This window comes from Bufo gargarizans, chromosome 8, assembly GCF_014858855.1.
Source record: "Bufo gargarizans isolate SCDJY-AF-19 chromosome 8, ASM1485885v1, whole genome shotgun sequence".
Lineage (NCBI taxonomy): Eukaryota > Metazoa > Chordata > Amphibia > Anura > Bufonidae > Bufo > Bufo gargarizans.
Window position 1 is genome coordinate 199,003,243 of NC_058087.1, and position 11,652 is coordinate 199,014,894.

Below are 11,652 nucleotides of genomic sequence, written 5' to 3' on the forward strand. Positions count from 1 at the left end.
GTTTCTCATTTTCTCAATATCAGGTATAAAAGGTTGACATCACTTTGTAGGTGATCTATTTTTGCAGTTAGGGCGGCCTGGCATTCTATCAGTTTGAGGCATATCATCAGGTTGATTTGTAGCTGTGTTCTCCTCCTCTGACCCATGTTGTCTATCAGAAGTTTGCCAGAAGCATGGGAAGGCGCCGTAGTTGTTTTTTGCCCCGTATACAGCTGCGTGTGTGAGGTAAAGAATCTTGCAGAAGGACACTAGTAACTGAACACCATTCATATATAGCCTGTGTCTGTCAGCTTTATCTCCCAGTAACTATTTGGCTCAGCACAGCAGGTTTCTCCGCACTATAGGGGTTAATGCAGCTCAAAGCTCTGAGTGATGTGGTGACCCTGCTGATAAGATGGCCGCTGAGCTGTCCGCTGTCTCAGCCTCTGCTCCACCCCATCTCCAGAGAGTGATTATCTCTCTCCCCAAACAGCAGGAACGGCAGTTCTGTAATGTCCCAATTACTTTTATTACAGTAGGAATACTGTGGCCTCTCACCCCTCCACGCTGGTCCTCCTCTTCTTGTCTCGCTCTCTCCTCTTCTTCTGCAATGGCAGGCACAGTGTCCTCAGATGCAGTGCATTTGGTGTGGATCTCGCGTTGCCTCCTCACCACCGATCAGCTCAAATGCCACAGGCTTTTCAGGAGGTCTCTTCCAGGGATGTAGCACACATAGCAGGTAAGATGGAGATGGGAATGAGCAGGATTATTGTCAGAATGTATGGAGAGCCTTCTTCAATGCATCCTCACACCATGCCTGCAGGCCACTCCCTTTTTCCCATTATTGTCGCCACTAATTTATGGCGTTACAAATTTAAAAATCAACGAGTATGCTTCTGGACGGACAACATGGCAGTGTTTTTCTGTATTAATAAGTTGACCTCTTCGTCTCCCCCTGTACTAGCACTGCTCCGACATTTAGTTCTCTGCTGTTTAGAACTCAGCATTTGGTTCCACGCTCGCCATGTACCGGGCGTCCATAACTCGGCGGCTGATAATCTTTCCTGTTTTCATTGGCAGGAATTCAGAGACAGCTTACCGGGTGCTACCATGGAAGGCCTACCGTGCCGAAGCAGCTATGGGATTAGCCGAGCAGCGCATGATGTCTCTGGTGAGGGCGTCGGTGACACCAGCAACTTGGTCCGGACATGCTAAGGCCTGGGCTGAATGCTGGGTGCAGGTAGGGGATGTAGCGGTTGCAGACTTTTTGTCTGCTTGCTTGGAAGTGATAATTTCATACTTATTAAGCCTAAGAGAGCAAAGGGTTTCTGCTGTGGTTGCGCAGCGTTGCCTGTCCTGGAGTTAGTTTTTACTTTAAGTTGGGCAGTTGGCCAGATGAGGTTACCAAACATTTTCTAATTGACCAAGCCATTAAGGGCTGGGGAAAAGAACAGGTCCGCCGCGAGCGCAGGCGCCCCGTATCATATTCTCTATTAATGCTCTTATGCAATGTCCTGCCCGTGGTTTGCTCCTCACCCTATGAAGTCATGCTGTTTAAGGCAGCCTTTTGTTTGTCATTTTTTGCCGCCCTTAGGATTAGGGAGCTGGTGTCCCAATCGCATTCCCGGTTGGGCGGTTTATGTGGTGGCGACGTTCTCCTCAGTGACTCCTCAATCTGGGTTTTCATTTGTCGCTCCAAAACAGATGTCTTTGTGCTCCCCCTTCATAAGGTAGATGACCCTGTATGCCCTCATGCGGTGGTGTCGCAGTTATTGAATACACGCTCTCAGGTCTCTCCTGTTCTCCTACATGCTGACTGTAGCCCTCTCACGCGTTTTCAGTTTAAATCCATTTTTCACCATTGCCTTTTTGCATTAGACCAGGGGTGGCCAACCTGTGGCTCTTGAGCCGCATGCGGCTCTAGCTGTGGAGCTGGGAAGCAGTCAGGCCGGCTCACTCTCCACCCCATGCTCATGCACTATGACCTGACGTTGTGCTCATCGGGTCACAGTGGAGAGGGTGTCAGACCTGCAAAGTAGCAGGTGCCCAAGCAGGAGCCCAGTGCCTGATCAGGAGAGGGAAGAGATTTTTTAAAATCAAAGAACTGAGCATGGGTGTCTGATCTAGACATGGGAGGTTCTGATCTGAACATGGGGGGTCCTGGTCTAATCAATGGGGATCTGATCTGAGCAATGGGGGTCAGATCTGAGCATGGGGGATCAGATCTGAGCTTGGGGGGTCAAATCTGAACATGGGGTGGCAGATCTGAGAAGGGGGGAGATCTGACAGTGGGAGTCTGATTTGTGTTGTCTGGTCTGATTTGGAGGTCTGATGAGGTTTGGGGATCTAATTTTAGGTCAGATGAGGATTGGGGATCTGATTTAGGAGTCTGATCGTAGGTCTGATGAAAAATATATTTTTTTCCTTTTTTTCTCTGATAATGAAAAATAAGATTATTTTTATTTATCAGACCTCAGATCAGATGAAAAATATATTTATTTTCTCTTATTTTTCTTTGATAAAACCTAGGAGCATCTTGTAGGGCGAAAAATATGGTGACTTGTGTGTAAATGTATAGCTTGTGGCTCCTGGTAGTCATACTTTTTTTGGGGGGGGGGTCTTTGTGTCTGTAAGGTTTGCCACCCCTGCATTAGACCTTCCTGTTGCGGATTTTGGTACCCATTCTTTCCGCATTGGTGGGCATAGAGAGGGGTCTGCTCCTCCTGTGTACAGATATGGGGGAATAGAGAGGGGTCTGCTCCTCCTGTGTACAGACATAGGGGCATAGAGAGGGGTCTGCTCCTCCTGTGTACAGATATAGGGGCATAGAGAGGGGTCTGCTCCTCCTGTGTACAGATATGGGGGCATAGAGAGGGGTCTGCTCCTCCTGTGTACAGACATAGGGGCATAGAGAGGGGTCTGCTCCTCCTGTGTACAGACATAGGGGCATAGAGAGGGGTCTGCTCCTCCTGTGTACAGATATGGGGGCATAGAGAGGGGTTTTAGCACTGCCCACTTTGGTTGCCATATTTTGGCTGGTGGGGTGATTTGAGAAGATGCTTACTCTGATGTGGTGGGTGAATCCCCTGAAATTCCCAAGGTATTTGAGCCTCTTAACTTTTATCAGCTTGTAATGTAAAATGGCAGAAGGAATTTCTACTCTTACTTGGTGTCACAAGAGGGTAAACTTCATCTTCATTCTGCTAACAACTCTGAGGAATATGATGTCCCCACATCTGTCCTTCTATTGTAGTTGGATAATCTTCATGGAAAGAGGCCAATGTGGCTGCAGACGAGTATTATTATCTTTTATTTCAGTAACTTAATAAAAAACAAATTCTTAATCCTCACTTTTTCCCCTTCTCATCCTGTCTTCCTTCCACCTCCTCCTCTCCCTTCCTGCCCTTCTTTTCTTCCGGTCTCCTCCTTTCTTCCTCCTATTCCCTCCTCCTTCTCTCTTCCTTCCCCCCATTCCTTCCTTCCCTCTCCTCTATTCCGTCCTTCCCTCTCCTCTTTTCCTTCCTCCCATTTCCTCCTCCTCCTCCTCCTCTCTTCCTCTCTTCCATTCCCCCCTCCTCCTCTCTTCCTTCCTCCAATTCCCTCCTCCTCCTCCTCCTCCCCCCTTCCTTCCTCCCATTCCCTCCTCCTCCTCCTCCTCCTCCTCCTCCTCCCTTCCTTCCTCCCATTCCCTCCTCCTCCTCCTCCTCCCTTCCTTCCTCCCATTCCCTCCTCCTCCTCCTCTCTTCCTTCCTCCCATTCCCTCCTCCTCCTCCTCTCTTCCTTCCTCCCATTCCCTCCTCCTCCTCTCTTCCTTCCTCCCATTCCCTCCTCCTCCTCTCTTCCTTCCTCCCATTCCCTCCTCGTCCTCCCTTCCTTCCTCCCATTCCCTCCTCCTCCTCCTCTCTTCCTGTCTCCTCCTCTTCCTTTCTTCTTTCACTTTGTCTTCTCTAGTTCCTCTTTTATCCTTTCATTTTCTTTCTTTTCCAGATCAGCCTTGTGTATATAATCCAGCAGGAAGGTCTTCCATCTCACCCAATCTTCCCGAGGGTTTCTTTCTTGTCTCAGTCGGAATTTCACATCCATTAACGCACTTTCAATAACCTTCCGGATATCTTTGGTCCTCTTCCGAGTCTTCACGTTGTCTTCCTCCGTGTAGTTCTCTATCCCTATAACAGTTTAGGCTCCCATGAGTCTGAATACTTTTTCAGTCTCAATGAAATCTCCACCTGTCTTTTTGGTGAGGACAATGATGGGGACGACTCCTGTAAGAGACAAAGTACTTCTGAGAAAAACATTCAAGCTCAACCCTCACAACCCCACAGTTTACACAGCAGAGAGCTCCTCCATAGGAGATCCAGCAAATACTGCTCCCTAATGATTAGACCTCTCATCGCTGGTCATTACTCATGGGATAGAAGTCTCAGTCATGTAGTCGTCTGACTACTCTTACTGTAAAGAATCCTCCCCTTTATTCTTCAGTCTCATGTATACAGCGATCTCTGGTCCGATGTACAGCTCTGGTAATAATTCATGGGACATCTCTTCATGTTGACCTCACATCTATCATCTTTACGATCTCCTTTAAATGGGATCTGTCAGCTCCGACCCCCCCCACCCCCCCCAAACTAGAGCACGTGGTGTACAGCGTCAATGACGCCGAGTCCGATTATGTATTTTTATCTTCTATGACATGCTGCCACAAACCAGCAGTAAAGTGTATTGCGGGGACTCCCAAGCTCTGCACATAATGGAGTGGAGTCCCCTCAATGCGCTTTACTGCTGGTTTGTGAGAGCACAGCCCCAGAATGCAGGTAAGTATGAAGATACAAAATACTTCCTCAGACTGAGCGTCACACTATAGACTGCTTGCCCTACTTTGGGGGGCTGACAGATTCCCTTTAGGGTGTAGATCCCGGATGATGGGCATCAATGACAACGAGGAATTTAATTTCAAGGCGTATTAGAGAGTTGCAGGGCTTTTCACGACCTTCATTTCTAGATGACCGAGCACTGGAGCAGGTTCACACAGCGCAGTTTCATGATCTGTGGTTATACGTTGGGTGCCCTATGTTTCTGTATCTGTCCCTGGTTTGCACTACAAAAAGATGCCTGATAACTGCACCTTGTGGACGCGGCCATTGAACAGGGGCGGATTGGGAATTTAAAGTGGCCCTGGAATAAAATCTAAAAGTGGCTCCATGCTGTAGGTGGCTCCTAATTGACAGAAGGCGTTGTCAGCAATACACTAGTGCGGCCCAAAACACCCCCCCACCAGAAATACCACAGTGCAGCACAAAGCAGCGCTGCCCCCGCTGCAGTATTCCACTGTCTCACTGAGGATGGAGCTACAGTTGGGGGGACCTGTGTCTGCCGGTCAGGTGCATAAGGACCTGATGTTTCTAGCATTAATTAATGAGCCATGTGAAGGGCTTGGGCAGCCCCCCTGGGCATGGGCCCACTATGGCCAGTCTACCCACAGTCATTGAGGGTACCTTCAGGTGCCTCAGTATTTAGAGGGGCCACAGATGCCCCTCACCCACTAAACCCATTTTTTGGTGATGTTACCTGTCATCTTCACACAGTTCTTCATAAATAGTTTTATTTCGTCCATTGCTTCTATTGAGAATGTATGCGAGACGCTGAAGAGAGAAGAGATTGTAATTACTGGACCTCATCTCTAATGCTCTGCACGATGCCCGGGGGTCCGCTCTGCAGGGCTGTTACATCTAGCCAACAGTCAGGCTGGCTCCCTATCAGGTGGGGGCTCCACATCTGGGGGACACCAGCCTCCCCAGGACCCTGATGTGTGCAGAAAAGGTACCTATTCCATGTCTTCTGCACCTCATTTTAAGATACCCTCAACAATTTGGTGGCCCCATCATACACAGTAGCATACCTTCAATGAAGGCAGACCACATGACTGCTGCTGGGTCTGGAGGGAGGGGTATCCAGAGCTGAACTCCTCTTCCCAATATGAAAACATGGCATGACCATACAGCCGCTTCTAAGGGGAGCTCAGTGCAATTATCACAGCTTCCTATGCAGTCAATGGTAACTGTATAAATTCCTATGCATGGAGCTCCCCCTAGTGGTGTATGCACTGTATGAGCGACATTTGTCAGGTCTCTAGTGTAAATACAATGAGTTTTTCTATGGGGCCCCATGAGATCTATGCGCACCCCTGATCACCCATATATGAAGACGGGGACGATAAAGTCAGAGTAGTTGGGGTTCAGTTCAGCATCTTGCAGCCTCCTCATCATATCTGTGTAGTTATCCATCCACTTCACCTTCTCACCGATGGGGATGAAGTTTCCTGGAAATAACCAGAGACAGGACATTTCAGAGAAGCCCCAGCTCTGGAGACACCGAAGCAGGGCCGTCAGAAATCTACTACTATATCTCATTGTCAGCAGGGACCACAGTATAACCCCCATCATCCCTGTCCCTAGGAAAATACAAAGTCCAGCAACACAATGTATTACCCCCACCATGCCTGTATTCAGGAGGTTACCTCACCTTATCTCACACAAGAGAGTTCTTTCCTCATCCTCATTCCCAGGAGCTTACAATCTAGTCCACCCTTACTCAATAATATCAGTAGCTGGAGTATTTTCACGCAGGGCAACACCTGAAGTTCTCACTCACCCAGTTGGGCATAAATTTCAGCTCTCTCAAAGCTGTTCAAGGTGGAGAACCCTCTGTTGTCCACAATGGTGATGACCTGGGTCAGGTCGTAGGCTTTCCTCATCATAGTCATGGCTCCTCCGTCTTCTCTTTCTCCAGCTTTAGCATATTCTATAAACTGTTCTCCCTCGTTGATGACGTACTTACAGGAGTTGATGAAGGAGGATTTCCCATGACCAGTGAAACCAAAGAGCTGCAGGAGAATCCGGGAGTAGTCCTCATTACCACCATGACGCATGAACTGCCTCAGAAGCTGCCAGACATAGCCATAGATTCTTTGAGGGGCTTCGTCCAGGCTGAAGTCATGGATGAAATCTCTTGACTGCGTCTGACCCATGTCTGCAAAGGTTTCTGTAATTCTGACTTGCTTGACTTTTTATTTCACTTATCACTTTATAAAAAGGAAGGGGGGGGGGGTGAAATAAAATTTTATGAGCCCTGTGTGGCTGAGAAGTAATAACTTTCCTGGAATACCACACCCATCATTTGCTAATGCTGCATTTCCACAGGACAATGAACTATTAAATGATTGACTGGTGGTCTGAAGAATCAGTAGGTTGCACAAGGTACAATATAAACTGGTTGTAGGATGGTATTTATAAAAGGTAACAACATTGTCATCAAGCTCCAAAATGTCACCCGAAAGAGCACGCTGCATCCCGAGGACACTGGAATCTGAGGGACCCCTGCATCTGTCAGTGTCACAGCTGGATTTGTAGGATGGTCGCGGCACGACTACAGCCCAGCAGACAACACATGAGATGATATTTGTCTCATTAGATATTGTTATGAACCATCTTCTGATGACAACAGAAATATTGCTGGACAGCTATCCACCATTAATGGTCCCAGCTAGGTGAATGTTACTTGAGGCTTCAGGACGCCATTACACATGCCACCAAATCAGAAGCTACAACCCAGGAGATGTTCTCAAAAATAGCTTTTTATTTTTCTGTTTTATGTAATAACATATTACTTATCTCGTTACCATGTGCGGAGATACATTTATCCACAATAATGGCTGGAACATCCAAAGCAGCAGCAAGGGAGGGCCCGGAGAGCACCCGGGAGGTCACACATCACCAGTGCTAAAAAAAAAAAAAATGCTAAAAAAGTAAAAATTATGAAAACTGATTCCAAAAACTCCTGAAAAATACATCTCATGTATAAATAAAAATTATAATAAAATACAGCATGGTGCGTTTGTCACGGGGCACACTTCACAGGGTGCTCATCGGGGGAGCTCATGACAGGGTGCTCATCAGGGGGTGCTCATCGCGGCATCTCTACTGCGCAGGGGGTTGGACTGTTTCTCCATCAGTTTAGTGAACAGTCCGTTCCTGTTCTGCAGAAGCTGTTCGTGTTTCCCGCACTCCACCACTCGGCCCTGGTCCAGTACGGCCACCGCGTCTGCATTTTGGATTGTTGACAAACGGTGGGCGATAATGAGAACCGTCCGCCCCTCCATCAGGCGATCCAGAGCTTCCTGAACGAGGTATTCATTTTCTGCATCCAGCGCACTGGTCGGAAACACAAGCAAAAAGAGATGCAAGGAAAAAGCAAGAACACAGAACACCCTGCCTGGTTTAACAGTGTGAAAAGACCTCAGACCGCCAGCTCATAACCAGCATGGATCGGCAATATAGCTGATCGATCAGCGCTTCCTTAGTTGCATTTTTATGCTGCCGTTTCCGGCCCGAGGAATAAATAACATCATAAAGACGCGCAGTGAATGGTGTGGATTTTAAATTGTAAAAGAAGCAGAATTGTTGTTTTGCCCCCAGCAAAGGGTTAATACAGATAATGTTCACCCCACTATGGCCAGCTGTAGAAAAATGCAGCTGATCCTTAAAAATAAGCCTCATACGGTTAAGACTGTGGATGATAAAAAACGAAATCATTACATGCTTAAGGAGATCAGACTGCATGGCGGGAAGACCTTGTGACCACCAGAAGGAGGCACATGGCCACCTCATTGGGGGAGGGGATGTTATTCTCCTTGTACTATTGTATGAATTGTAAAAAGGGGGAAAAAAGTCTGTAAAAGATTAAAAACTGCCCGACGTGTCACGAGAAAGAGATGGAAAGATAATGTTGTGGTGCCTACCAAGACTAGTGGTTAGCGAATTTGGACCATCCATCCAAAGTTGATTCGGTCAAACACTTGATGTCTGAGACCTCTCTCCGTACAGCACTATAATGTATTGGCTTGTTTTACCTGAAGCCGCGCGAGACTTCGGTGAATTAATTCAGTATTCATTTCTGCACCTTTAAAAACATTCAAAATTAGGAATCCGAAGTAGCAGCCGGTACCAAACCCGACTTCGGACTTAAAGATGCAGAAATGACTACAGAATAAATTCACTGAAGTCTCGCACGACTTCGGGTGAAACTAATGTTGCCTCCACGGAGGCCATACATTTTAGTGCTGTACGGAGACAGGTCTCAGACAGCATTAAAACCAAAGTGTTTGAACCAATCGACTCGCTCAAGCCTAATTTAAACCACCGGCCCAAACATGCCGGGTCATCAACAAGGAGGCCCCTACAATACACAGGAAGTGTCCTGATCACTGAGGGATCCAGTACTGGGACCTCCACCAAATGCGAGATCAGGGGCTCTGTGTCCCCCATCTGAAAGGAGAGGCCGAGCGCTGCACTGGGGGGGGGGGGGGGGAGACACTCAAAAGGTGAGAGGAGGTGAAGCTGCAGGACCCAGTCATTGACTATTTTCGATTTTCCGTCTTATTTCCGGGTCGGTTTCGGCTTCATTCTCCAGTAACCTATTCTAATACCAGGATGGGATCTCAGCCGAGAGAAGACAGTCCAGAGATCCCAGCGAGGTCTGGACATGACACGGTCTGTCTGCAATGTTAACCCTTAGTAGTTAGAATACCCATAGGAATGGAACAAGGGGCGAGGCCAGCTCCTGCATGATTCTAGCGATGACTGACTCCTTACCTGGTGGCTTCATCCAGAAGAAGAATCCTTGGATTCTACAAAAGAAGAAAAAAATTAGATCACCTGTACACGCAAGATTACCTATAGACAAGAGATTACTCTTGGTCCGTGCTTTGTAAAAACACGTTATATGCAACGTAATCACATCTGATAAATACAAATCACTTATCACTACAATCCTCATCATCATCCACGTCTAACCAGATTGTGATCCTGTCCAGTGACCATCATGTACCTACCTTCATTAATGCTCTGGCAATCGCAATTCTTTGTTTCTGGCCACCTGAAAATATACAAAACGGTGGACGAGTATTTCAATGGATGATGTGAAAAAAAATAACAATTCACTGAACTTTTTGCTCAGATTTTCAGATAAAAGAAATGTTGACTGAGGAGACTGAAGCAGATAAAGGCTCTCCATAACCATCACAAAATCTCCTAGCAGAAGTTTTCATTTTGCAAAGTTTTTTATGCTTTTTCTTGCTGAAGTTTTCCCTGTGCACCTACAGAATGGATCCGGTAGATGAAGGGGTCATACTTGGCCCAGTAGACCATCAGAAGGACCATGTGTGTGAAAAATGGCCACAAAATACTTTCAACAATTGGGGCACCTTCTGGACCAGGATGTGATGCCCTCACTGAACTAGTTACCCATCTTCCCCTTATGTCAGATCCATAGTGGTTGGTTCTTAGCAGACGTTGAGGCGGCCATACCTGACAGAAGGACGCCTTTCTCCCCGACCACAGTGTTAAATCCTTTTGGAAAATTTTCAATGAACCCCAAAGCATTGGCTATGTCTGCCACTCTATGGATCTGCTCTTGTGTGACTGAAGAAGGGTCCTCTGCCCCGTAGGCAATATTCTCAGATATTGAGCAGGAAAACAAGACTGGTTCCTGCAACAAAGAAAAATGCAGAAATGATAAAAATACTCTGCACGATCTCCCATAACATTATTAACAACTGGGGAAAGACTCACATAGTGATGATCATAGAGCAGATGACAGGAGGATATATCCAGCTTGTCCATCAACAAGACCCAAGTCCACATACTCATCAGGGCACGGAGCTAAAGATGCGGCTGCTGCATTTGTGGGAATTTTGAGGGTTGATTTGATTGTGGGGGCTATAGTGGAGTCTGCCGGGCAAGAGGTTCCTAAAGGGCTCAGGGTAGATGGTGGACATTCTAATGCTGGAGTGCAGAGAGTTTATCCTGCTTCACCAGTGGAACCATAGACATAGTGCCACTCCCTATAACCATAATTTGCTTCTTGACCACCATGGTAAATATCATTTACAGAGGGTGCAAGGTAATTCAGCTTTCGTTGTGTGTAGGGATGAGCGAACCCGAACTTTACAGGTTCAGGTTTGGTGTTCGGGTGGTGAAGGAATTACGTTATGGATTTATAACAAAATTTGTAGATGGAATGCAAAATGGAAACCTTTAAAAGGGGTTTGTCTCACTTCAGTAAGTGGCATTTATCATGTAGAGGAAGTTCATACAAGCCACTTACTAATGTATTGTGATTATCCATATTGCTTCCTTTGCTGGCTGTATTCATTTTTCCACCACATCATACACTTTGTTTCCATGGTTACAGACCACCCTGCAATCCATCAGTGGTGGTCGTGCCTGTACAATATAGGAAAAAGCACCAGCCATGGTCCCGGCCACCAGAGAGGCCAAGGGTGATATCCTTGTGATTAGTCCTAGAGATGCTCTTCCAATTGACCTGTGATTTATGTGACTGTTGTTCTGCTTGTGATCTGCAGTGATTTTATGGCCCATCCAGATCCTTAGCTTTGATTGTTTATCTACATATAGAATCTCTTCTCATGTGCCTTACTTCAGTGATTAATTGATTAGCTAAATTCCCCTAGTTCTGTGATGATGATCACACGTCCTATAAATATAGACCCAGTCTAAGAGGAAGCACTCTCAGGGGTCAGCACGAGCCAAAAGCCCTATCTCTGCCAAAGCACCTTTCTGCCTAAGCGCTTGGCAGTTAATCATGGCAGTTGGACAG

At 46.9% G+C, this 11,652-nt stretch overlaps 2 protein-coding genes and 1 long non-coding RNA gene across 3 annotated transcripts in view; all 3 read right to left on the reverse strand.

Annotated features, from left to right (window-relative positions):
* LOC122944370 (eukaryotic translation initiation factor 3 subunit A-like) overlaps nucleotides 1-601 on the reverse strand; it is a 117,490-nt gene extending 116,889 nt beyond the window's left edge. Inside the window, exon 1 of the mRNA XM_044302566.1 lies at nucleotides 538-601. The gene's annotated coding sequence lies outside the window, so the exon portion shown is untranslated. The remainder of the gene's footprint in view (nucleotides 1-537) is intronic.
* A 3,551-nt stretch (nucleotides 602-4,152) lies between these two features.
* LOC122944373 lies at nucleotides 4,153-6,535 on the reverse strand. Its single transcript, XR_006391008.1, has 3 exons — nucleotides 6,159-6,535; nucleotides 5,545-5,618; nucleotides 4,153-4,241 (listed from the first exon to the last, which is right to left on the reverse strand). It is a non-coding gene; the product is annotated as an uncharacterized LOC122944373 (long non-coding RNA).
* Nucleotides 6,536-7,748: 1,213 nt separating this feature from the next.
* Nucleotides 7,749-10,530, reverse strand: LOC122944372 (ATP-binding cassette sub-family B member 10, mitochondrial-like). Its single transcript, XM_044302567.1, has 4 exons — nucleotides 10,341-10,530; nucleotides 9,866-9,909; nucleotides 9,627-9,661; nucleotides 7,749-8,186 (listed from the first exon to the last, which is right to left on the reverse strand). The coding sequence occupies exons 2-4, from the start codon at nucleotides 9,869-9,871 to the stop codon at nucleotides 7,928-7,930; spliced, it is 300 nt and encodes a 99-aa protein (XP_044158502.1). The 5' UTR covers nucleotides 9,872-9,909; nucleotides 10,341-10,530; the 3' UTR covers nucleotides 7,749-7,927.
* Between the last annotated feature and the right edge of the window lie 1,122 nt (nucleotides 10,531-11,652).